The sequence below is a fragment of the Cetorhinus maximus genome, chromosome 4 (genome assembly GCF_964194155.1).
Source record: "Cetorhinus maximus chromosome 4, sCetMax3.hap1.1, whole genome shotgun sequence".
Taxonomy (NCBI): Eukaryota; Metazoa; Chordata; class Chondrichthyes; order Lamniformes; family Cetorhinidae; genus Cetorhinus; species Cetorhinus maximus.
In genome coordinates, this window is record NC_135882.1 from 148,359,914 (window position 1) to 148,387,488 (window position 27,575).

General features: G+C 44.8%; 1 protein-coding gene across 1 annotated transcript in view; it reads right to left on the reverse strand.

Moving 5' to 3' along the window:
• The window catches only part of LOC144680102 (collagen alpha-1(XXII) chain-like), a 169,111-nt gene that overhangs the window by 48,787 nt on the left and 92,749 nt on the right, over positions 1–27,575 (reverse strand). Inside the window, exons 11-12 of the mRNA XM_078541248.1 lie at positions 3,161–3,214; positions 1,552–1,605 (exon numbers count right to left, since the gene is read on the reverse strand). Of these exons, the coding sequence (XP_078397374.1) occupies positions 1,552–1,605; positions 3,161–3,214 (108 nt within the window). The remainder of the gene's footprint in view (positions 1–1,551; positions 1,606–3,160; positions 3,215–27,575) is intronic.

The window sequence follows — 27,575 nt, forward strand, 5'->3', positions numbered from 1 at the left end:
GTTATGAAAATGTTATCCCTATTTTGCATTGTTTTAACTCAATAAACAAAAGTTGCGATATTCATGGTCACTATAGTGTTAAAGCAAACTTCAGTTTGTGTAACAGTGGGCAGATTAGTCCTATCACAGCACATTCACTGGCATTTTCTGTTACAATAAACAAAACTTCCCCGAAACTTCCTTGGTAAAAATATGTCAAGGTGGCTGACTAGCATTTCAACAGCTTTTATTGTGCGACCATTTGATGCAACTAAACTCAGGCACAATTTAGTGCTGACTTGTTGCTAACACAAACTTTCTCTATTTCCAACTTGCACAGTGTTGTCTGCTAGTGAATAAGCCCTTTGTTCTCTGGCAAGAAATTACATTTTCTTCCCATAATTTTTCAGTCCCTGCCTCCTCCTCATTCACCCACATCTTCCTCGGATATTGTCATTTGTGAAATTGTTTCAATCAGCAAAGTTCTAATTTAAAAAGAATGAAGGGAAAAAGCTGAATGGAGGCAAAGCAAAATGAAACAATGTTGAGTAAGCAACAATTTTAAATCATGGCTCAGGTGCTCCCTGTTGGCTCAGTTGGTAAGATTACAGAACTAAACCAATCAATGCCTCAGTCTGTTCCTAGAACTTTCTTCTCAATCCATAAACCTCGATCCCTCAGATCTCTGATGTGTTTCAATTGTCTCCGCACTTGAACTTTGTACAAAAGGAAATATTTGAGAATTACTAAGATCTATTAAGAAGCTGAATAGGTACATCAGATATCAGAGAGGACATCGTCCAGAACATTAGCAGAAAGGGGAAGGTTAGTAAATGAAGAGGACACGATTCAAGCATAGGCTTTTCAAGGCGTGCAATGATTATAATAGTTTTGAAAGGGATTGGCCTGAGCAGTGCCGGAAGAAATGGAGCTGTTGACATTGCCAACCAACACTAGGTCAAGGAGAGGTAGTTGATTGGTCAGGAGCTTATTCTGTTGTGCAATCATTTAATATGCCTGACCTCACAGGCACAATTAATTAATTAATGTTGACTTATTGTTAAACACTTTCTTTATTCCTATGAGAAGTATATCTTATGGAAGGGGTAAGTCCGGTGACCCCTGTGATGGAAACAGAAGAGATTAATAGCGTGTTATGAGGCCAGAGTGGAGCTGAAGGTGGTTGGAGACGGCTGCAAAAAGTGAGTAATTGTATAATAGCACCCATCAAAACAATCAGTATATTTGCAGTTCATAATATAATTTTTCACATTCGTTTTTCCTAGCCTCGTTATGTATACGGCAAAGAAGAATTCGTAAAATCATATACAATATATTGTAAGGAAGAACAAAATTCTGGTGGTGAGTTTAGGCCAGTATCTCCTGCTCATGTTTTTTTTAATGCCTTTAGAGCTGCTCAACTGAATAATTTGTCTTTTTAGTCACCGTCTGCTGCTATCATCCTAGGCCCAATTCAACTGTTATAAACTCTTTGTACTTCAAGAAGTTTAGTATCAAGAATATCTGGATGGTTAAAGCATTGTTGAGGACAATGTGATGCTTCATGCTTACCTTATCACCTTTCAGGCCTGGTAGCCCTGTCTGTCCTCGAAAACCTGGATCACCCTGGAAACCAGAAAGAAGGGACAAGTTAAGATTATGATGACTATCAGTGGCTCCCCTCACAAACCAACAACTAAACGGCAACTCATAAATGATTGTTTATATTCGATTTCATTATTTCTCTAAGGGTTTTTTAGTCTAATGAAGTCAATCTCCTTCTGTATCATCTAATAATAAATTTGCATTTATCATCTTAAAATGTCTCAAAGCATTTCACTCAATAAATTAATTTTGGAATGCAGCAAATGTTTTTATGTAGCAAAATTATCAATAAGAAATAAGATGATGATCAGATGGGACTTTTGGTATTTATTGTGTGTGAAACGTTGGACGGGATATAGTACAAGAGCTTCTTATCATTCTTCAAAAAGGAACATAGATGGCCCAACATTCACCTGAAGAGGTAGATATGACCTCAGTTTAATGTCTCATTCAAAGGTTCTAACTTCTGACAATAACACTCCCACAGCAGTGCACTAGAGTGTCAACCTAGATTGTGCACTCAAACATGGGAGGAGGGGGTCAAATTGACAATCAAGTGACTTGAAAGGAAGATTGGTGGTGACTGAACCATACTGACTGAAAAGGCTGTATTTTCTTTTATTGAGATGAAAGTCCAAGGAAAATCCAGGAAACCATCAAGTGTGAAAAGGGTAACAGAGAAGAATGGGTAACACCAAGTCTGCATTTTCAATGCCTAAAAAATTTAAGAGAATGGAAAGATTGAGGGAGGTAAATACTAACAGAGTTAAAATAGACCTTTGCTGAGGGTGGCAGAGGAATGACCGTCCATTATGTACCCAGTTTGATTTTCCTTGCCAATGGGAAATTTAAGGGGAGGGTGAGCGATCTGCTACCATCACTATAGGGTTCCTTTTCTTTTTTGTGCGGAAGTTTGTCCTTTTCTATTGTGGCATTAATAAAATTAGTAACTTAGTCAGTGGACATGACTGCTATCTCACCACTGTGTGACATTACATGCAAGTGCTTCCACATGCTACACTATCATGCTTCGCAATAAAGCTCAGCATGATCATTTTAACAATGAGTCATGAAGAAGTATTTGGAAGCAGAAGGGAAACAGTCAGGCATTGATTAAAATTTCCAAGTTTTTTCATATTACTTTTCGAGATGGCGGAAGCGTGGGGAGGTATTTCCACAAAGCACGGAGTCAGGTCACAGAGCTGTGACTCACCTTGAAAATATCAGGGCTCAGGATATCTGATAATGATCTTACCATCATTAATATGGAAAGACCATTAGGAAGTACTAACTTGGCCTTGCCAATGTATAAAATTGCACTCACCATTTCACAGTAAAATCTATGAATTGTAATCTCAAATTAGGAAGTTATAAAAACCTACAAGAAAGTGCATTTCATGCACCACATTTTCAGCTTTATTATATATGCCAATCATTCTCAGGACAGACACTGCGGGTACAAACCATTGTGAGAAATCTCTATGCTGTTATTAAGGAATAGGGTTGAATTCCTTCGGAAATTGCATTACTAAAATGATTTTTTTCACTAAACAAGTGAACATATTCAAATCTATACCTTATGTCCTTTGATTCCTTCCATATTGGGTGAACCAGGGAAACCAATTACTCCCTGAAAATAAAAAAAAGTGAGCACATTTTTTCTAGAACTATCCACATTTTCTATCCATCCTCCCCCTTCCATTTACTGTTCTGGCATTGCCTCAATTTTAAAAACCTCAAACTTGTTTTCAAATCTTTCCAAGGCCTCACCCCTCCCTATCTCTGTAACCTCCTGCAGCACCCCCCCCCCCCCCACCCCCCTCAAGGTCTCTGTGCTGCTCCAATTCTGGCATTTTGCTTGTCCTCAGTTTTAATTGTTGTTACACCTTTGGTGATCATGCATTCAGATGCTGTAGTGGCTGAAGGTATAGCCTTTCCTACTATCTATCAGGGGTCATGTGATTGTTCTTGCAGGCTCCGACCAATGAACCCTAAGCACGGGTAATCCGGGGGTGCAGGGCTTTCTTGTTGAGGACCTGATTCAAGCATGTAGCACTTGAAAACCTCTCTGTATTAAAATTATCTGTTTCTAGTTGAAACCTGTCTGGTACATCAAGTCATTAATAGGCCTTAAGGCCTAGGACCTAGGCCCTAAACACTAGAATTGCCTTCCTATATCTGTCCGTCTCTCTCCTCTTTCAAATTACCTGTTAAAGCCTACCTCTTTGAAAAAAAATTTATTCAGCTGTCCTTGATCTTTCTTTTGATGGCTGTGTCAAATTTTGTTTGGAACACAATTATGAAGCTCCCTGGGAAATTTTACAACATTAAAGGTACTATTGTTGTTGTGTGGCAATAACTGAGCCTCCCTTTACATAGGTAACATTCTGCAGCCAGTGTACTAGTTTAATGTTCTTTTTCTTTTCAATATTTCAATGAGAATTTGTTTGTAAATGTGGAGCAAACATTGCTAGGAAAGGGGCCAGAATATCTGTTCATGCATATTCAATATGCTACCTGACTTAGCTTCAGTATAAAGATCCTGCTGCATCATTTATGGGAATTTACTCAGAGTTGCCCCGTGTCAGCTCCATCACTTTGCCAAAAGATATGATGAGCTTCCTTTGATGTTATGGAGAAGAAGCAGCCCTGAGGAAATTCCCAGCCCTAGGTTGTTCCCTATACATATGAAAATGTTTAACATTTTATCAAACCATCATGGGGCAAGGACTAATTGGGAGCTTTCTCAATAGCAGTTCCAAATCACAAAATTAATTGCCTGGATAGCTAGCACAGAGCGCTTTAAACGTGGGCGTGGTTTGAAGCCATAATGGCCAGGAGGCTCCAAGGTACGATCTGTTCCTTGGACAGGGCTATGTAATCACAACTAGATAGCAATTAATTACCCTCAGTGTCTCCCCCCTCCCACCCTCACCCTGTCTGGGAGAGGGAGGGAGAACAAAAGAAAACAGCCATGGTTTGATGCTAAGCGGTGAACCCTGTTGTACGTCATGTGGTTAAAAACAGGATTGGGCATATTAAATTCTGACTTTGTGCATTTCTACAGACCCTGTTAACACTTGCAAACACCCTGCAAGACCAAAGCTCGCCATGCTTCTCGCAAATGTGATAGATCTCAACTTTGTGCAATAGTGTAAAGTGGGTGATAGTGAGGTGACAGCCCATGTTCTATCTTTCTCCATTTCTATTTCTGTTTTGAAAAATTGAACTAGTTGAACTTGGGCAGCAGTGATCAGAATACTTACACCACTTTATTTAATAGAGATATGTCTCCAAGATAGTCCTATTTGCATTTACCAAGGTCAAACTGAGTAAAGTTAAGATAACTCCAAATTAATCTAAAAAGACCCTATTTAACCAGTCTGAATGAATCATTTGTAATCGTAGTAAACAGAAAACTGTGTGGTATCAATTGGAATATGACATGCTCAGCATGAGATATAATGAATATTCCCATTTGCGAAGCTAGTCATAAATCTTCTGTGAATGAATTGCTTACAAATTGCCTGGTTCCTCTAATTTGAGAGTCATTTTTTAATGCTGACTGTGAAATATCCTCTGCTATACAGCTTGAAAGAAGCTCCTTCAGAAAGAGATTGGAATAACAGAATTATGTTGAACCCTGAAACATTTTACACTACTGTCATAATGAGGAGGCATCGGCACAGAACTCAAACTCCTCTGTAAAATCAAGAGCAGAAAATTCAAACTCACAGCAGTTGTTACAATAAAGGTGTTTCTCATAAGCCTATGAGTTGTGCATTAAACAGTTTACAGAATTACAATAACACCTATTGATAAATACCGTTTGGTAGTACAGAACTTGAGTATTGCTGAAAAAAGACATCCTGTCAAAGCTTTTTGTCTTGCACTCATCATGATAATTGCAAGCATCCCAATGTCAGGGGAAGCAAAAGCTTTATACTGTATGAGAAGAGGGTGCTGATTGGTTGCTAACCATTTGCCAATCAATCAGCACTCTCTTCTCATACAGTATAAAGTTGTTGCTTCCCCTTACAGTGGTATTCTTGCAATGATCCTTATGAGTGCAAGACAAAAAGCTCCGACAAGATGTCTTTTTTCAGCAATATTTATTGATTACAAGGAATGAAGGGAGAAGTAATCCCTATTCTTGTCTTTTTGTCAGCAACTAGGTAGCATGTTGGTCAGACTCCTTCCTTTCTTTGCGAATCAAGCAAGAGTCAAATATTTCATTCTACCTGAAATGGCAATTCACAAAGCTATGTTTGGGCAACTAAAATGGCTGCATTAGCGACCACTAATTTTGGCCAAAAATGGAGATAATCGGGAGTTTCTTTATCAATTTCGCCTGTAAGTGATTGGCATTGATTTGAAGCACATAACTTTTAATTGGTAACGATACTCCACTCACTGCATTTTGTTGGAGAAATCACCCAGGAGAATTTGCCTCTTGGCAGTCTATTTCAAAACCATCTGCATAAAGTTGTGAAACTGAAGTCCCCATGCACCATTTTATCGTCTGAGCTTAAGCTTTAATTGCAAAGTTTGTGATGGTACATCCTGTTGTAAGCCTCCAAGATAGGAATGTAGGAACTGCTAGGAGAAAACAGACTAAAATCTGAAGTTCGCCTTCCACCCTCCTGGTTGTTGTATGACACATTAATATTGAGACTAACTATAGAAGCTGACCTTCTTCAATTAGTCTAAAGCTGACCCAGCCACAAGGAGCTTCCGTGATTGAGTGTTTGAGGAACCATACGGGAGGATTTTTCCAATGGCATGGTTTCCCTCCCGCCACCTGAAGAGTCAGCTGAGAACGCATCCCCGCCAATCACAGCTGCCCTGCAGCCATTTAACACTCCTAGGAGCATTAATAAACTGAAGACGGGACTTGCACCCCTCACTTGGGTGGAAGCCCCACCTCAGAGACATGCCAGACAATCTGATTGGCCAGAAGCTCTGTAGTCCTAGAAGTGCCAACGGCAGCACTGACCAGGACTGGGACTACAAGCGGTCCCCAGAGTCTAAGTCCTAGAGTCCATGACCAGGTAAGTGTGGGGGTTTCACAGCAGGGAGGGATGGTAAGACCCAGGCGGGTGTGGGGAGGGGCTGGGATTCCTGATGAAGAGGCTCAGGATGGGGGGGGGAGGGAGGGGCTAACCTTGAGGGAGATGACCACCCCTTCCTCCCTGAGACCCAAGCAGGGTGACCTGCCAGCCTTCCCCTTGCCCCTGAATTCCTCCATCCACCCTCAAAATTAGGGCTAGGCTGGAAGGCGCCACCAATTAGCTACTTAAGGGCCTCAACTGGGGTGAGGGAAGGTGAGTTATCCCAGGCCTCCCCTGCCCCATGTAAAATTGCAGACAGGCTGGGAGTAGGTGGAAGGACAACATGAAGGCCGCCCCGGAGGGGGAGCACGGAATCTTGTGGAGGCGGTGGGGGTCTCTGCTGCTGACTGCAGATCCAGTGAGAGCCCATTGTTGCCTCTTTTCAGGAAGGCCCGCTGCCTGTGTCAGTCAGGCACTTGACAGGCCAACAGCAGGCCTTCCCCTGGGATCAAGAACCCTGGGAGTGGAAGTCCCACCTTCTGAGAGTTTCTGGCCTGTCAGCAAAGCTGTTGCTGGGGCAACATAAAATTCTCCCCGAGCCCATGTCATGTCTTCAAGTAATCATATGCTCTATCCCAAAATGTTATTTCCTAATGTTCTGTTTCTAATGTTGCTCAACAAGCTCATTTGCTATCACACCGCATTTAATATGAAGATTAATTCATTGATTCTATATGCACTACAGGAAGCTGTGCTGAAAGAGATCATGAGTCTGTGAATTGCTTTCACAGGGCCGAAATTCTGCTCCCATGTCAGAAGCACAGAGTTGGGAAAATTCCCGACTCCGCAAACCAGACCCGGGGAAAAACCGGCTGGATTGTTCTGATTTTTGTTCCGGGGTGGAGGGGAGGCAGGGACAAACTGGAGTCAGGTTGCTGATCCCGGAGGTAGTGGAGAGGTGGAGGCGGGCCCAGCATGACTTACACAACTCAGTCAGCGACGGGCCCGGTAAGGGTTCAGTGCTGCGAGGCAAAAAGTGTATGGAGGTGCTGCGTTCACTTGGAGGTGAAATCATTCAACAATCGAGTGAGGTCCAAACTGTAAAAGTTGTCCAACTAGTTTCTGACACTGGACGAGATGGCCCATCATGGGCTTTAGGAAAATACAACAATTGATGCTGTCCATTCACTTTGTAATGAAGGAGCATACTCAACTAATTTAAGGCTGGAAAAGTATCACAACGCATGGAATTGGCAATATCAGGTACTCATGATATTTTGCATGGACTCAGGATACCATTATGCATAGGGGATGACTGATGAACACCACATTTGCCATGATCCTTTGCCCTTCCACCTACCATCTTTCCACCCATCTCCCAGGATGCATCCATGCAATGGACCCTTGACCAAGACCCTCACAGCTGCACACTCTCATAGCATAACTGTGGAAGCAAGCCAGCAGGGTAGTTAGTGGTCAGCATGCTATCTGGGAGTGACATGAACAATATCCAGGCTACCCTGCATTTGTCCAGACCCATTACTCCCCCCACTACCCCTCAACATGAGGCATTAATGAGTTAGAGAGCATGATACATGTATGTAAGCAGATAGCAGACCAAAGAAGAGTCATATTGGACTCAAAACGTTAACTCTGCTTCTATCTCAATAGATGCTGCCAGGCCTGCTGAGTTTTTCCAGAACTTTCTGTTTTTATTTCAGATCTCCAGCATCCGCAGTATTTTGCTTTAATTAGAGATGAGCACTGACATCCACAGGTTACATGAGGAGCTGCATTCCCTTAACTGGACAGTTGCACTGCTAGCCCATCGGTTGCTGGAATGGATGACTGCCGCGCACCAGTTGCCAGCCCCATCTAACCCACCTGAAGGCCAATCTAGGGTTGTGCAGGTTAATGAGGTGAAGACACCAAGAGCATCTTAGCACCGTCATCTTCTACTGCTTCCCCAGCCTCACCCTCATTCCCAGAACCCTCGTCTGCTCTACATGTGCCAGTGGTAATGGCTGTCCGTGCAGAACTGCAGAGGCCACAGACTGAAGTAGAGGTCCTTGCATGACGAGGATGGTCACCACGCTCCTCAATGTCATATAGCACGAGGGTTGAGCAGCCTCCCTCCACCTCTTCCAAGGCAACACGGAGGGGTGGGGGGAGGGGTAAGGGTGACACTTCGTAGAAGTGCTCGCGAGCACAGGACGTTCTGACACCTCAATCACTAATGGGTTCATTGTGGTGACAATATAACTTTGTACATATCACAAATAAGCATATTTGTAATACATGTTACGGTCGTCAAAAATGTTCTGATCTGCTTTTGTGCACTAATATCTTCACTGAGAATATTGACAGAATGAAGGTGGTTCTTACCAGTGGCATGGAAAACTCCATGCTGAAGTCTATCAGGATCAAGAGTGTGCCCATGCATGACCAGGCCATTCCCTTCTCTAGACCTTCAGATAAGGTTTTCATATACCAAGGGTTGTGGTTGAGAACGCTTCTTGCTGCATTTCTTGTCAACCAATGATTGACTTTAAGGAGGATCAGTGATCAGACTCAAAGATCAGATGAAATTTATCAGGAGTATTTCAAGCATGAGTGCTGTGTCGAAGACAGTCATCCACAAATGAATGTTACACAGTCACTTAAGTGGATGTTCCACATGTCAAGATGCCATGCATGCTTCAGGGATCCTTGCTTGTATGGTCTCCCTGCTATATTGGAAGTCTTTGTCTTCCAGGTGGTAGACACTGTGGGTTCTTAGGAAACTGAGAGTTCCAGCAACATTACATGTTGCAGATGTCGCACACTCCTAAAACTGGACGCTGGTGATGGATGGATAATGTGGAATGTAATTAAAAGAGTTGTTCCAATACAGTTGTGGCCTCGCCCGGCACAAGATGCATTAGCTGCAGTACTGTTAGCACATACAATCATATCTATAGGTCTTGGGTGTGAAGTCTTGCTTCCTACTGGCACTCTTGGCATGGTTGACATGGTTTGACTAAGCAAAGGGGGCGTTTTCTGTGGCTCATTGACAGCATCTAACCTATATGTGCAGGATGCAGGTTGTGAAGGACTTCTCAAGGTGTAGCACGGACTCTGTTGAGGTCAAGGTTATGATGGTCATGGTTTCAGCCATGTTGATGTCACTGGCTTTCAGTAAGTGTTGTTGGTTTTCCCTCTTGTTACAGATGGGCATCTACCTGAGGATGTGTGGCTTCCATGTGAAAGATTTATTATGTGCAAGATGCTCACTGAGGACTTGCTGATCTGAATTGTAAGCTTTCAAGAGCCTAGGAGAATCTATTTTGGATTAACAGGTGATGACCCCCCCTCCTGCAAAGAATCAGCCATGGCTACATGGGCCTGCCCCTCAGCTGGTCTTTCATCCCCACCCTCTTCCTCCTCCCCTCTCTGTGTCAGATCCATGAACCTGGACAGGGCCCTCCTCCTCCTGTTCCTCATCTTCCTCACCAACATCCTCCTCAGATTGTGTAGCTATTGGTCCAGCTTCTGCCACTTATAGTTGTAGCTAGGGCCCTCTGCTGCACCATATTGTGGAAAATGCAGCACTACTATTTGGGAGACTCTTGCATGGGAATCCTCCACCACAACTGTCAAAGCTGCTGAAATGCATTTTGAGAATGCCAGCAGCCTGCTCCATTGTATTGCGGGTCACCACATAGCTATTGTTATGGTGCAATTTGGGCTCCGTTTGTGGCTATCTAAAGGAAATCATCAGCCACCTCCTTGTCCCCCAGAAGCCAACCACGGACCTGTGTACCCGTTTCCCACTAACCCCACCCTGCCCCTACCCCCACCCCCACCGGCGAAGATGGTGGGTTCTAGGGCGGGACTTCCGAAATCGGGACTCAGGCGTCATTTTGGCTAAAGCACGGAGCCCTTCCATCTTTACAAAAATTCAGACCACAGTGTTCTGGTCGTACTTGCAATCTATGCTCCCTTTGAGCGTGTGTCCCTGCTGTGGGTTAGGGATAGGTAACTTTTCTATATGCTGTATATCAGTAATGTAATGCATTCACTTGCTGCCACCAAGAAACACATTATTATTTTTTAATAGTAAGCAAAAGACTATTCACTGAAGTCCTCAAATTGAGGAATTATGGTCAAAAGGCTGCATAGTTAAGATGCCTATCTATTCATTTTTGGTTTGTTTGTGTGCATTTGAACAGTAATTATATATCATTGTGTCTCTCTGTAGTCAAAATATGTAGTCCTTTCAAAAACATGAAAACACCCAGTTTTGGTTAGGACTATTGATTGTCAGAAATAAATCCTCAAAGCTCCACGTAATGTCTGCAAAAATATAATTGAGTCTGAATTACAACAGCATTTAAAATATGTCTTTTTTTTAAAAGCAGAGCCGAAGGGTTCAAACAGTGACTTGTTCCTGACACAAAGCTGTCATCCTCTAGGTCTAAGGGAACATCAGCTGCATTTCAAACATTAGATGTTATCCTCCCATCCTCCTGGAATGTTTATGAGTGTTTTACCATCCTTTATTCTGCAAGAGAGACTTTCCTCATGCCAGACTGGAAGCACATCATCTACTTCTTAAAAATGCATCAATGGTCAATTGTCCTTGCAGATGCAATTGTGAAATTTATACTTGCAAATACCAGGAAGTTCCAAATATGAAAATGTTTTGGAATAGCAAAATATTGACCAGGAATTTCCTCAGGGCTTCTCACACTTCCACTTTGGCTGAAGTTTATTTTTGCTTGCAATTTTAACCTGTATCCTAACGCAATCTGATGGGGACGAATTTTTCTCTACCTAAAGATACTGAACCATAAGGCAGAGGGAATTCCATTGGAGACCCTTATGCCAGATCTGTCCTGTTGGTGTTTGACTCACATTTTTGGTGCTTCTTCACGTTGGCTGAAGCTCTAGCTGAAACTTGTGTGTTAATGACACAGGCGTGACATAAAAACACTTGCCCCATAATTTACCTGGGTTACAGGATGGCAGCTGTCCAAAAACACAGTTGCCCAAGAGAAATTAAGCTTTAGAGGTTGCAGTTAGTCCCTCCTGTTTGGAGGATCTGAAATGAAACTGGCAATGAAAAGCTAGTACCTCCAGAAAGGTAACAAATGATTAACAAAGAGGAGTTCTAGGGGCGGACGCTCTCTACTGTTTTTTTGACAGTTACCGAAAGGCCCTTAGGTTGGTGGGCATTTGCTAAAAGTTTCCCCCTGGTCTGGGATCCCATTCATTCTCAGAGCCATTCTCCTGTCCAGATGAAAGCCAGACCATACAAATAAGCTGAACCTCGAAATTCAGCCACAAATACTGCTCTCCAGGACAGTGGATTCCAAATGACCATTTTTTGACTAACGCAGGAGCAAAAGTAGAAAGAAAATGGGCTTCAATATCTTATTTTCTGTTTTATTACAGCAAATCATCGGGCTGATAGTTTCAAATATTAATCTGCAATTACCTCTGTGTCATTTTTTGATGTTCAGCACAGTATCCCACAGTTCAATTTAACATTGTCTGCCGGCCATGTTACATTCAAACGCTGTGTCAGATATTTTACTGGTTGCCCGTGTTGGCTCAGAAGGTTAAACAGTCGATGCCACAAGTGATTGGATGCCAATTTTTTTTTTTTAAAATTGCATTTTAACCTCCTGAAAGTTGAACCTAAGACAACAGTACTTATAACCTATTTACAGAGATTAGACAATTTCCACATGACTTATTATGGCACTGACAGCACCCGTACACCATGTGCAGATAATAATTTGGCTGTGATGGCAGAATTACATTGCAAGAACAAAAAGATACATCATTCCAAGTTATATCGGAACCGATGACAGTACTACAAATTCTCTGCCCAAACTGACAATCACCATTCATTTGATTACACGTCCCAAATGATTTGACAAAGAGATAAAGGAAATCCTGCGAAGTAATGCCAGTTTTTGGCCTTTCATCCTCTGTTTAACATTGACTTAGATTTTATACATAGATCTTTGACAAAGAAAGACTAGCTGGCATTCATCAAATGCTTTAATAATTCTTTCAAGCAAGATTTTTCAAGTCACTGCTGTGTAACTTGCATCCTCTCACGATTTGTTACTCGTGGCATGTTTAATAAATCAACACCCGTACTCCACAGCTGGAGTACTGTGTGCAGTTCTGGTCGCCACATTATAGGAAGGATGTGATTACAATGGAGGGGGTGCAGAGGAGATTCACCAGGATGTTGCCTGGGATGAAACATTTAAGTTATGAAGAGAGGTTGGATAGACTTGGATTGTTTTCGTTGGAGCAGAGAAGACTGAGGGCGACCTGATCGAGGTGTACAAGATTATGAGGGGTATGGACAGAGTGGATAGGGAGCAGCTGTTCCCCTTAGTTGAAGGGTCAGTCACAAGGGGGCATACATTCAAGGTGAGGGGCAGGAGGTTTAGGGGGATGTGAGGAAAAACATTTTTACCCAAGGGGTGGTGACGGTCTGGAATGCACTGCCTGGGAGGGTGGTGGAGACGGGTTGCCTCACATCCTTTAAAAAGTACCTGGATGAGCACTTGGCACGTCAAAACATTCAAGGCTATGGGCCAAGTGCTGGTAAATGGGATTAGGTAGGTAGGTCAGGTGTTTCTCATGTGTTGGTGCAGACTCAATGGGCCGAAGAGCCTCTTCTGCACTGTGATTCTGTGAAGACAATTTGTTTAAATTAGTTACAACTTGGTAATTGTCGTGATTCACCTTCAGCTATCATCATACATTGGCTGGAATTTTCTGGCTGCATTAGCGTCGGGCATCATGGCGGTCATGAGCGGACAATATGGCGAGAAGGCCAAAACTTGGTTTCATGCTGTCGTGAAGCCAGTTTGCAATCGTCCGCTCCACCTGTCAATGGCGGGCCGCGTTTCCCACTGCTGCAGGTCAGGAATGTCATTTAAATACATTTGCATCTAATTATAAACCCAGCTCTCCGGAATCATACCCCCCATGTTAAATTTACCTCTCACATCGGTGGGACTTCCGAACAGTGTGCTTCATGACTGCCTTTAAAAGGCTTGCACTTGGCGACCTGAATTTCAAGGGCAGCTCAGAGGTGAGTGCACACAACCTTGCGCAGCGCTTGCGAGCATCACCTGTAGGACATCAAGGAAGAGGCACCATGCATTCGGTGCTGGGGGGCACAGGAAAGTTGCTTTATCCCAGCTAGCTTTCAGTGCAGTGCCGGGGGCAAGGATTCCAGTGCGGGTCAGGTTGAAGGGGGTGGTGGGGGGTGGGGTAAGACAACACAGACAGGCTGAAGGAAGTACTCAAACACAGCCGCAGGAGTCGGGGGAGGGAGGGTGAGGGAAGCAGTTACACACTTGGAAAAGCTTGTCTAAAGTGAGCATTCTTCCACAGCTGAGGCCATTCAGCAGCAGCTCCATTGACATGCTTGGAATCGAGTCGCTGAAGCTTTTCTGACCACTCAGATGGGCAAAAGCATGAAAGAGCCACCAAATGCTCCAGAAATGATTGTACATTTCGGGGGCAGCAGAGCAACTGGCCAACTGGGCAGGAGGTGGCCATGGCGCAGTGACTGAAGGAGCTGCTCCCAGCCGCCTGGAATGTCTTTATTAATGTTTGGACCAGTATCCATCATGGTTCAAGCCAACAGTGCAGCCTTGCAGCATGGGTTAGGAGAATGCCTGCACGTGAGCTGAGTGCACAGCATGCAGTCCAATGGGCAAAAGCTGCCGCCAATCGGTCAAGAGGAGTGGGGCAGAGATGGGTGGGGTTTCGGCCAGCCAATGAGCACACTCTGGCCATCCAAGTGGTGGCCAGTACTCTCCTGCAAACATGAAAGGGCCTTCAGGCTTAACCAAGAGAAGTTCTTAGTACATCTATGGCAACCCATGCGTCTTTCTGTTTGATCCTGCAGGAGGAGAACATCAGGATCATGGAGCCTGGTGATTTAGTGGTATGCCTCATTGCTTACAGAGACCAGAGAAGAACAAGAAGTCAGCAGCAGAGGCACCTGGCAGGACAAAGGAAGGAGCACCTCCCTCAAGATAAAGGGGCAGCAGGGCCTACTATACATGCAGCTGAAGATCCACAGCGAGTTGTCACTCGTATGTGCCTTGCTAGACCAAGGGTACCTAGATGGTGCCTGTCATTCCTGAAGATGACTGCGAACCAGTGTCACCGAAGACTGTGCATGTCTTGGGAATTGGCCGCTTCAGGATTTGGCCCCATCGACAACTGAAGGGCATCAAATTCCAATGGCCATGAACATGACCGTGGCATGCAATTTTTGCACAAGTGCTTCCTTTCGGGGCTCCACAGGTGACCTGTGCGGGATCTTGCAAGCCTCCACACACAAGTATATCCAGGAGGTCAGGGATGCCATCTTCACGAAGGCACAGACTTTATGCACTTCGGCCAGGATCAGGAAAGCCAGGAAGCTAGACCGCTGGGATTCGCACAGATCTCTGGTTTTCAGGGTGCATGGTGCAATCAATTGCACCCATGTGCCGCTTCGATCTCCGTGGCAACAAGCAGTCAACTATGTCAGCCACAAGGACTTTCACTCGCTGAATGTTCAGCTGGTGTGTGACCACCACAAACACATCCTACAGGTCTGCGCATGATTCCCAGGCAGCATCCACAACACCTACATCCTTAGCAGCTCTCAGATTCCTGATATCTTTCAGGGTATAAAGAGGCTGCAGTGTTGGCCCCTCGGGGACAAGGGCAGAGAATGTAGCTGATGAAGCCCATGCAGCGGCCTCAGACTGCAGCAGAGCAATGGTATAATGAGGTTCATGCCGCGACCTGACTTTGGTGGAGCAAACGATAGGCATTTTGAAAATTAGGCTCCCGTGCCTTGACAGGTCTGGTGGAGCACTGCAACACAGTCCTCCGAGGGTGGTCATCATCGTCACTTGCTGCGTGCTCCACAACCTGGTGCTGCAGCGGGGGAGAGGATCTGGCTGAGGAAGAGATGGAAGAGGTACACTTATCCTCCGATGAGGAAGACATCAAAGGGGATGACGATGATGAGGTCCTCGACAGTAAGGATGCTGGTGAAGAGGCCATTGCATTAGCCAGATGAGGCAGGCGCGCTCGGGAGGCCCTTATAGCCGCAAGATTTGTGGAGGATGATGATGAGATGCAGTGAGGACAATCCTGACATCCTCACCTTGCATCTGTGAACATTTGACTTCTGCGTGGCTAATGGCAGCGCACATACCCTCAGTGCTCAGGCTCATGTCATGGAGACGCAGTGGAGGCCATAATAGTCACTAGATTCCAGGAGGATGATAACGACATGCAGTGAGGACATTCCCTGGATCTTCACATTGTCTCTGTGAATGTCTGACTCCTGTCTGGCTGAGAGCAGCTCGCTTGTGCTCTGTGATTAGGGTCATATCACGGAGACACAGCCATGAAACTTTAAATGCACCTGATCCTTTGTCAGCCTTCAGCACCTGACCCCTTCAGGAGCACAGGTCACAGATACTGAAAACCTGGGGGGCCAGCCCCACCTCAAAGGTGCTGAGAGCACACAGAGAGAATGATGGAACACTGGGATGCCTGCCCAAAACAATCTGGCAGCAATGACAAGCACCATTGAGGTGCAGGCATCAGTAAGGTGTCTAGTGAGTGTGAGACTGGGCCATCACTTTGGTTTAAATGTTACACACTGCACAGCGAAGCCGGCCTGGACTGAGACACCTGCCTTTATCTTGTGCAGGAAACAAGGTTTCACATCTGAGTGACATGAACAAGGAGCCATAGGCACTCTTGGGAATTTATTTACAATAGTGACCATTAATTACAATTGATTAACACCCATGCCCAGGCTGCGCAACTACATCTACTTAACATTCCTAACCCTGCTGCTGCATCTTGGCGCTCCCCGACACCCACACCAGAGGTGGAGGCAGCCTGCTGACTGTGACGCCCTGTCTGTGATGACCTTGGCGGGCGTCCTCTGGAGGGCCAAGACCTGGAGTGTCCCGGCTTGCTTTTGGGGTCCTGCCATGTGACAGTGGCACCCTCCTCGGTCTATGGATCTGGAGCTGCTGGGCTAACAGGAAGAGGGGATTCGGGTGGGCTACACACTCTCAGAGTCATCTGGGTGGATGGCCCAAGGGTGGGCATCTGCTGGTTCTCCTCCCTGTGGGTGCCCGGGGCCCCTGGCTGACTCCTTGAGGAGAAGGGGAAGCTGGAGTGAGATCGAGCTACCCCTCACCGCTCTCTCGTTGACACTGTTGGAGGCCAACTATGGCATAAACGATGGAGTTCAGCCTGTGCAGCAGTGCAGGACCGAAGTCCTGGACCAAGGTCTCCATGGTGGCCACCATCGTACCAGTGTTGACCTCGGTGCATTGGCAAGCCGGCACTATCACCTCAGACAGAAGGCGGGCAGACTCCTCCATCATGACTTGCAATCTGAGGAGTGCAGCGGACATCCCTTCCTGATATTCCTGAGCTTGCTTTTGCAGCTCCAGCGACTGAGGTATGGCCGAGTCCAGAGGCTTGTCATCTGACCTGGACTCAGCAGTTTCCTGTCCTCCATCAGTCCTCCGAGTGCCAGAAACCAGGGGAGTCCCTGCCGCTGCCTGTTATGGATCAGACAGTGCAATGTGCTCACCAGATTGTGACCCCGAGGCTACTCTAGAACTAGATCCCACCGAGGTTTGTGTCTTTGTGCTGGTGGAGGCTGTGATGGAAATTCAATGAGGGTGTCATCAGATTCCTCTTCCAAGGTTTCTTCCGGGCTTGAGTCGAAGATCTGGCTCATGAACCCCCTCGGCTGCTTCCCAGATGTGCCTGTGAAAGCAAGGAGGGATAATTAGTGCATGGCAGGGGAATGCGGAACAGGGGAAGTGACTCACAGCATGGTTATCTGATGGATGTTACACTGCTGGATCCTCACTTGGTTGAGCACCATAAACCTCACCGACAGCACAGGAACGGTCCAGATTGTCACCAGCCAGCTGGAATGATTCTATTTTCAAAGTCTGTGAGGACCTTGATGTCAGGCATTCCTCCACCAGTCTGCAACCTCTCCCTTTTGTTGTGTGCCAGCTTGACCTGCGAAAATACAGATGGGGTGTAAGCAGGGTGCCTACCAGGCTAGATGAGAAGGATGCTGGCAAGTGCGGGTGGCGAATGATGCCACGGATGGGATGAGGACATGATCCCCAGGGCAGTTGAAGGTGTGTGAGAGAGTGAATAGTGATGTCCCTTGAACTGGCAGTGAGTGAGGGCCCTGTGGATGTGCAAAGGATTTGTGAGTGTGTGAGTTGAGAGTGATGATAAGAGTGACTGACCCTGGCAGAACGGAGGAGATCATTCATCCCCTTGTGGCACTGTGTGGCTGTCCTCTTTTGCAGGGCGTTGGCGCTGACCACAGCTACTTCTGCCTCCTATGCTGGATTAGTGGATTTGTCACCTTGCTTGCTGAACTTCACCCAGAGTGTCGGAGATACAGGACTTCATGGCGGGCCTCCACTACGTCCAGTGCTCGCCCGAGGGAGGTGTCGCTAAATTTTGGGGCAGCCAGCGTGAAATCGCGGTTGGGGACCGATCGCTGATGGCAGACCATTTCCTCCCTTTGGCATCCATCACTTTCTACCAGCTTCCGGTCCCTTAGAGAATGTTAGCTCTGAGCAGGGTGTCCTTTAAATATGGCACCCGGATTACTGACGGCCTGAGGTGACGGCGGGACGTGCGAATCAGAGGCCGCCCCGCCAGCAATCCGCCGTGTTTCTGGGGAATGCATTATCAATGAGGAGGGACGTGCCGGGAATTGGACGATAGGGCGTGAAAACCTGCCATTGCGGTCGGTGGGTAAAACATCCGTTTCCCTGCATGCTATCGTACTCTGTGAAAATCTGAGATGATTCTGCCCAATGTTTCAGTTTGTTCATCACGTCCAAGTTACTGTCACGGTTAAATAGCTGGGAAAAGCGAGTGAAGAGTGGAAATGATTTGCTGACTACCAACAAATTCAATGTTCAATAAAACCCGTCCTCGCTCCATTTTGGGATGCTGTAGACCTGTTGAGTAGCGTACAGTGAAACTGTCCTTTTACTCTTAGGGGAGGATTTTCCCCTTGTCGGGCGGGTGTGGTGGGCGGGTGTGGTGGGCGGGCCCGGGAGTAGCCGAGCAACGGTCTGCCATCCGCGATCAGTCCCTAACCGCGATTTCACGCTGTCTGGCCAATTAATAGCATGCTGCAACGCTCAGCGCTGCCGGGGTGGAGGGTGTTGTGGAGGAGGGCGAGCGTGGAAGTCAGACCGTGCGTGCGGGAGCGTTCACAGAAAGCTCCCTGAAGACACGGAGCTGGCCTCAGGCGTCTGAAGATTTTTAATTTTACAAATAAAGATTTTAAAATTAAGGAATACATGCTCCCACATGTGACTCCGTCACATGAGCAGGGATATAATAAAAATGAGTTTTTAAAGTTTTAATATATTTTTAAATCGCTCTTCGAAACCTCATCCCACCTGTGGATGAGGCTTCGCAAAAGCTGCTTGGCTCACCCGCCAACCGTAAGGTTGGATGGGCAGTGAAAAATTCAACTTAACTGATTTATTAATGGGCGTAACAGCCCTCTTAATTGTCGGTGGGTGCGTTGCCGACTCCCGTGTGTGCCTGCCGACCGAAATATCGCGCGCCATTTCACGCTCGTGCGTGTTGGGTGCATGACTGCATGCCGAGGTGAAAATTCAGCCCTTAGATTCAGTGGGCATAATTTCAACTTGTAGTGCAGTGCAAAATGGAGAATATCGGACCAGCTGTCTGCTATACACCTGCACTATTTTCCTTAGCATAGAAGCCAAAACTGAATGTGCATTTTTACCTGTAAAGCTAATAAATTCCACCAAATTGACCGTTAATCGGCTGGAGGCGGAATTTCTGCTGCTCAGGAACAGGAAGCTCCGCCTCAGAGAGCTGCCAGCCAATCGAATGGCCGGCTGCTCTGTGGGCACAGCAGCGCCAAGGAGGAGTGGTTGCCACTGCTGGGATTACTGGCAATCCCCAGTGGAGATCGATGCTGCAGCCAGACGACAAGTGGGGAGAATTTCACTAGGGCTGGGGTGGCAGGACCTAGCGAGAAGTACAAGGTGGATTTGAGAAGCCGGGCAGGGTCATTTCAGAGTATGAATATGCCCAAGGTCTCCACTGCAACCCCCCCCCGACCCTCCCCATGACATTTCATACAGGAAGGGCTTGGGTGGGCAGGCAGTAGGAAGGCCACACACCGGATTTTACGAGCACCACCACCTCCCCCTAATTCCGCCTTCAAACCTGCCAGTGGGGCAGCAAAAAATCCAGCTAGTACATAATAATTGCTGTTATGTTTTACAGAAAAATAACTTAATAGGGATGGGCCCATAAATTTCCAAGGCAGGAGTGCTACCAACTCAACCAAATTTATGCTTAATTTTTAGCTAGTCAGATCGTAGACAGCAACACCAATGTGGCTAGATTGAATGAGGGTTATTAGAGATTTATTTATAAATTTTATGAAGTATATGGAGATCTCAAGTGTATTTGGGCTGGACTGAGCCCAAATATCCTGACAGATATCAGGCCAGAATTGTTCCAATGGTTAAAAACAGCTTGTAAGTGACGCCAGCCAGAACAACTCAGTCAGCATTGCTATTAGAGATCTCAGTGTCAATTACTGTAAACACTTAACTTGCTGCTTAAGAATTTGTATAACTCTAAATATTGGAGAATGGCTGTTCAAATCTTCAAAGAATAATAAAAGTATTAAATGTAGCAGTTTACTATCATCTTCTATCAGCATCCCTCCAACTCCCCACCACCCCAACACCCACCCCACCAAGCATCCCAATAGTTTATTTCTACTTCTCAGCTTAATGTGAACTACCCTAGTACCTATAATGGGAATAAGTAGTGCACACTTGGCCCCGTTAACAATATTTTACATTTCTCACGCCGCAGTCCTGCTTCTTTTTCTGGTTTGTTTTCCCAGTGTTAGGTTATCAAAATGCTGACTTTAGAGTGTTGCTCTCTCAGAACAACAGTAACATGACTAAGAACACCAAAGGCTGGGTTTCATAGGGAGGAGGTGACCTGCTCACCACGCCTGACTTGCAAGACTTGGCTGGCAGCTGATGGGCCTTAAAAATCCCACCCTGCAGTGTTAACGTTCAGCCGGCTGGCGAAAGAGGCTGAGAGTGGGACTTGCATCCTTCAGTGGGAGGAAGAGCTGGTCTCGACACCTGCCGGCCAACCCGATTGGCCAACAGTGCCAGTGCTGAATAGTGGGTGCTGCTGGGACTGTAAGGAGGCCACGAAGATCTTCAATGGGTCCCAGAGCCAGATAAGTGCTGGGCCTTTAGGATGGGGAGGGATTGGGCAGCCGAGTGGTGGGGGGAGAGGGAAGGCAGGAGTACAGGGGCCAGGTGAGGAGGAACAGAGGTGAGGTAACATCTTGGGAGGGGGCTGCTACTGATGCACAAAGGGCATCCCCCGAATGCTCTGTCCCCACTTCCTTCCTGCCTTTTCAAAAAACATTGTCAAAAGCGGGTTCCCCACTCCTGCCCACCTGCCCATGCCGATAGTTCAATGGAATGGTCAGTGTGAAGTACGGGTCAATTGGCTTGGTAACAAGTTCAATTGCCCATTAATTATTTTTTAAAAAAAAGATGGGTGGGCTGCTGATTTCGGCACCTGCCCACCTACTGCATTATGGGAACCAATTTAGGGGTGGTTTGGGAAGGCAGTGGGGTTGCACCCCTTGTATTTATCCTGCCCCCTCCCCCCGCCCGCCAAAAACAAGCCCAGTGTTGGGCCATAAAATCCAGTCCCAAACTGCAAGTCTACCCAGCCTGCATCCTCAGTGGACTTGTCTATGATACTGAAGAACTGGATAACGTGTGCCAGTGTCACAACATTGCTCTCCAGCTACCAACTTCCTACGGGAAGATTGAACTTTTTTTTTAAGGAAAACCTGCATTTTTAAAAGAAATACAAGTAAAAAGACTGATCAAAAGATGGCTGACAATGTAAATTGACCACTTTCTGGAAAATTCCTATGTGGATTATACTGACAGTCCTGTCCTGAGAGGATATGGAATGTTGCACCTGAAGAGGTGTCAAGGCCTTCGTCAAACAGAAATGCTTGAAAGGGAGATAGGAAAGATGCAAAAGACTGAACATTAATCTCCTGTGGTTTACGGAGACAAAAGACTGATTTACATGCCTCAGCAGTCATTTCAAATCCATCTCCTGTTGATTTATATTTCAGAATGTATAAAATGGTCTGAGGTGAAAGAAAAATGGACCTTGTGCACAAGACATGACTATTTCCCCTCTGTCATGAAACTATCATATTTTTCATAATATTGTTTAGTTTATTGTAAAGTAGGTTTATGAGTGTGAGTGTGTATAGTTCTGTCAGTGTGATTTAACTGAATTGGAGTCAGATAGACTGCAAGGTTGAAATTATCAAAAGAAGTTAGGTTTGAAATGCTAATGAGTAAACATGTAGGGTGTGAAGGAAATTTGCATTTTTAGATAAGTTAAGGGGTTGTTTAGGTTTCAAAGGGGTGATAGGATGTTTACAACTAACAAGATAAGCAAGGTCAAACAGTATGTTTATTTTTCCCAAAGGTACTGATCATATTGATAACATGAAAGATTTTTATATTATGGGAAAAGTAAATTTCCAAAGACATACAGAACAATGGAATTTACAGATTAAAGAGAGAGAAACACATATAAAGAAGGATGGAAGGCTATATCAGGGGTCCATGTAAGATCTGAAAGGACCATGTAAAACATCTTTGGGAAAAAGCCTCCAGCCATTTTTGCACTTTTGCAGAAATCTCCTGTGTCCAGTAACCAAAGCTGGAGAAACGCCTTTGGAATTCCACTGTTGTGTGGGTGCTGTGGTAAACTTGCTGGATTGCCTATCTAAATTTAAAATCTATTTTGGACCATTGCCTTAAAGATGGTTTGCAGTTGGAAGTCAGGTTAACTAGGAATTTTGGGATTTGTTATAGTATTAAGTAACTGTAATCTTATATATGTGCTTGAAATCTTTTCTTTTGTTAATAAATGTTGTAATTTAGTTTTTTAAATCTCTAAATGTGTTAGCGGGCTCATTACTTCTGAATTCAGTACACAAATCTGCCTGTTAATAAATACAAATTGTAAAACCATTGTGATAGCGTGGCCAAGTTTCCCTTGTGGATTTAGTCTGCCTGGCACACATTACCTGCCACGTCATAACACCTCCCAGGAATACACAAGAAAATGGGTTGAAAAGCTGGCTGCAGACTGGTGTTTGTGAGTGACAGCAGCAAGAAGAAAAAGCAGTTACCCTTGCAGTTTGCAGGTGAAATCTTTTTTTCTCTCTCTCTGTTGCTGGAGGCAAGACTCAGTAGAAAACAATCAAAAGGAAAAACGACAGCCTCTTCAGTTACCCTGCAGAACCAAATGTCTCCAACTGACTGAGAATTTGCCAAAGTCAGCTCCACTGGAAATACCCAACTTAACGGCCACAACATACCACCATCTATGCCTCACGGACAAGCCAAGGACTGATTTGTATATTTTTAAAAGTTTTATTTGGACTCATAACTTCTTATTTCTGATCTGTGTGTATGGGTGTCAAGTTTTAAAAAATATTTTTCACAGGTTTTAGTGACTAATAAAGTTACTCTTGCTTTGATTCAAGAAAGCCTCATTAAATTGGCTCCTTCTAAAAACTAAATACATTTGGAATGGGAAAAGGTATGCACAGGAAAAGGATTTTTAAATTAACTTTGTTGCGACCAATTAAAGGGTTTGAATAAAGAAAGGGAACCATCTCATTCCTCCTCACCCGGGATCAGAATAAAATTGGGGTCCCATCCTGGTCGTAACAAATTGGGGATCTCTTTTGGGAATTTAACTAACTGGGGGACCCCATCTGTGGATCCAGTCGTAACAGCTAGGCAGGAAAAAAGGTTAAACAGTTTTCACCTTCACTGTCTCAGGTGTACCCTCACTATCTCTTGGAAAGACAAGGTCACCAACTTAGAGGTCCTGGAGCATGTTAATTCAATCAGCATACACTCATTGCTAAGTCAACAGCATCTGCACTGGCTTGGCCACATTCATCAGGTGGATAATGGCCATATACCCAAAGACCTTCCGTAAAGTGAACTGGCCGCTGGGTCATGATCTCCTGGATGTGGATAGCTCTGCTACAAGGACACCTGCAAATGAGATATGAAGATGGCAGACATTGAAACTGGCAGCTGGGAGACAGTCGCCAATGGCTGTTGCCTCTGGAGATTGACTGTTGGCGGGTTATTGGAAGAGGTTAGGAGAAATGGAAAGCTCAGTTGGCTGAGAAGAGGGCCCAGAGAAAACAGAGGTCAGCAAATCCTGTATCTTCTCAGCCCACTGTCTTCTCCTGCAGCAAAAGCGGCAGAGAGTGCTGTGGCAGAGTGGGGCCCCTGAGCCACACCAGGCAATGCTCAACACAGAGTTGACCACTACGGTACAAGGCTTTGTCTTACAAGATGGAAGGCTGTAAATGACTCTCAGAAGATATTCCCACAAATTGGTGGGATTGACAAGAGATCCTTAGGATATAGATATGCTCCTATTTTTGTGTCAAAGTGGCTGTGAATTCATAACAATGCAAAAGTGACAATGTAATGCTAAAATTGGGCCCTGAACGAACTGCTAGAGCTGTTGAATGAGAAGGCCTAGAACAGGTCATTCCATGCTGCATTGGTTTGAAAACTTATGGAGTTTAGCCAGGTTTAAAAAGTGAACAGGGAGTCTTTTGGACCTCTTTATAAGTTGAAGCAGGTCTTTCTTAAATAATATGAATGTGTGGAGGCTTCCACTTACACTCTCCATATGTTTAACATTTTCCACCAGCAGCTCATCTCTGTCCAGGTCACAGCTTCTGCCAGCTGTAAGAGTCAGATTCACTGCCGGACTGTGTAAGCCAGGTAATGATGGCTAGAAATTCATTCTAAGATTAGTGCCTGCATTATAAATGAAGACTTAAATTTGACTAATGAGAATTGAATTTTTAATCCTTATAGGTGGCAGGACATGTGGGATCCATGGCTTTATTAAAGAGGCTTAGAGTGCATAAGCATGAAGGTTATGCAAAATCATTTAAGTCTCAACTAGAGAATTATGTCCAATTCTGAGCACAGCACTTAAAGAAGAATACCAATGCGTTTGAGAAGCTGCAGATAATATTTACTAGAATAGTACAGGAATGTGAGACTTTGGCTAATTGGAGAGATTGGAGAAGGTGGGATTGTTCTGCTTTGAGTAGAGAAAGTTAAAGTGAGATTTAATGAAAGCATTCAAAAGGATGAGGGATTTTGGTACAGTAAAGATGAAGAAACCATTTCTACTGGTGGGAGGGTTAGATTTAGATTCAAGGTAATTGTTAAAAGAACCAAGCGGGATGAGGGAATATTTTTTTATTTTTTCATGGGGTGTGGGCATCACTGGCTAGACCAGCATTTGTTTCCCATCCCTAGTTGCCCTTGAGAAGGTGATGGTGAGCTGCTTTCTTGAACCGCAGTCCATGTGGCTTAGGCACATCCACAGTTCTGTAAGGAAGGGAGTTCCATGGTTTTGACCCAATGATAGAAAAGGAGTGACAATATAGTTGAAAGTCAGGATGGTGAGTGGCTTGAAGGAAACTTGCAGGTGGTGGTGTTCCCATGCACCTGCTACCCTTGTCTTTCTAGATGGTAGATGTTGCGGGTTTGGAAGGTGCTGTTGAAGGAGCCTTGGCGAGTTGCTGCAGGCCACCTTGCAGACAGTACACTTTGTTGCCACTGTGCATGGGGTGCCAATCAAGGGGGCTGCTTTGTCTTGGATGGTGTCAAGCTTGTTGAGTTGGTTGTTGGAGCTGCACTCATCTAGGCAAGTGGAGAGTTTTTCATCACAATCCTGACTTGTGCCTTGATGATGGACAGGATTTGGGGAGCCTGGAGGTGAGTTACTCACCGCAGAATTCCCAGCCTCTCTTGTAGGTACAGTATTTAAATGGTTGCTCCAGTTCTGTTTCTGGTCAATGGTAGGCTCCAGGATGTACAATATATCTGCTCAGCTATGAACAGACGCAGTGTAATAATATGCAAATAAGGAGAGCATCTTCTGATGCTTTACCTGTCATTTTTGGCACAGCAAAGCTATATCAGATGTCTGTTCATCCCTGGTACTCAATATAGCTATGGGAGTACAAGGGCAATTGATTGTCCTATTTTTGTGTTCTTATGATTGTATTGGCTTTGACACCAAATTTTTTTTTAAATCAGATTATTTTTCAAATTTATGCCTCAGCACCTTCACTCTCAGTATCACTACATTGATGTTTTTTGAACTGAAGGCATTTTTCACCATCGAAAGCTATTGAGGCAGATACCAAAATATCATTTGAAAGGAAATGCTGTCGTATAAATATTCGAAAAATAAAAAATATATAAAAGAATCTCTGTGGGTGGGGTTACAAGAGAGAGCTCTCGGCTGTGTTGTAACTTATATGATGCTATGAAATATCTCATTTATAAAGACTGAGCTCAGTGGGTGGTTCAGAAATGATGCTGAGCCAGTTTAGGATGATGTGCCGAGTGAGAAGCATCCAAACACTGAGCCTACATTCCTTTGTGCCTGATATTGGTTTGGCCAAAGTTAGTCAGTGCTGGCTTGTTTCAAAGACAACAATAAATTCTATTTATGTAATGTGGTAGGAAGTCTGAGGCGTTTCACAGGATCATTATCAAACAAAATGTGACATTGGCCCATAACTTGGTTAAAGATATAGGTTTTGAGCAGTGTCTTAAAGGAGGAAAAAGTAGTAGAGAGGCAGAGAGTTTATTGAGGGAATTTCAGAGTTTAGGCCTGAGGCAGCTGAAGGCACGACTACCAATGATGGGGTGATCACAATTGGGGATGCGTAGGACCCAGAATTGGAGGTCAGTAGAGACCTCAGATGGTTGTATGGCTAGAGGAGGTTACAGAAATAGGGAAGGGTGAAGCCATGGAGGTATTTGAAAACAAGGATGATAATAGTAAAATTGAGGTGTTGTCAGATCAGGAGTCAATCTGGTGCCTAGATCATTGAGGTGATAGGTAAGTGGGACCAGGTGTAAGTTAGGAGATGTTACATGTGGACATGTGAAGTCAGCTTTGTCTGGCAATCTTAGTACAAAGTTCTTACTTTCACACAGTCTCTGAGTCCGAACTACAGTCCAAGGAGATAGAGATAGGTAGAGCTTGTTAGAAGTAGTATTGACTACAGAGCCTGACTTCACTTTCTGCAGTTTGGGAAGATTCTGGCTCTAGTTACAAGGTCAATATCGGTAGGTTATGGAATTACTACTAGTTACAAGTAGGATGTTGGAGTGTCATACCAATAACTATTAGATACATATGACTGTCAATCAGTTATTGTATTTTTGTTGGTTATCACTCCAATCTTAATCCCGCCCCCCAGCACCCTAATTCTTAAATAGAAATGGAGAAGTGGAGCACAGTGTAGGTCTGCCAACAGTACTGGAATTATACTCTCATTCATTAACATCTTTAGAAAAGGAAGTATGTAAATTGGGGAAGGAACAGCACTTCATCTTCTGGTTAGGCACTTTACAGACTTCTGAACTCAACATTGAGTTCAACAACTTCAGACCATGGCACTGACCTCCATTTTGTAATTTTTTCCAAAAGTGCCCTGTCTCATGTTTTTACTTCCAGGCAGTGCTGACGTTAATTCTGCTATTAACACCTACTTGGACCAAAGCTTTGTTTCTTTACTACGATCATTACCACTCCCTTTACCTTTTGTTCCATTACACCTTTGTCATTTAAACTCCCCCACCCTTTAACCTACTCCTGTGTTTCCCTTTTGCTCCAGGTGACCCTCACCCCTTT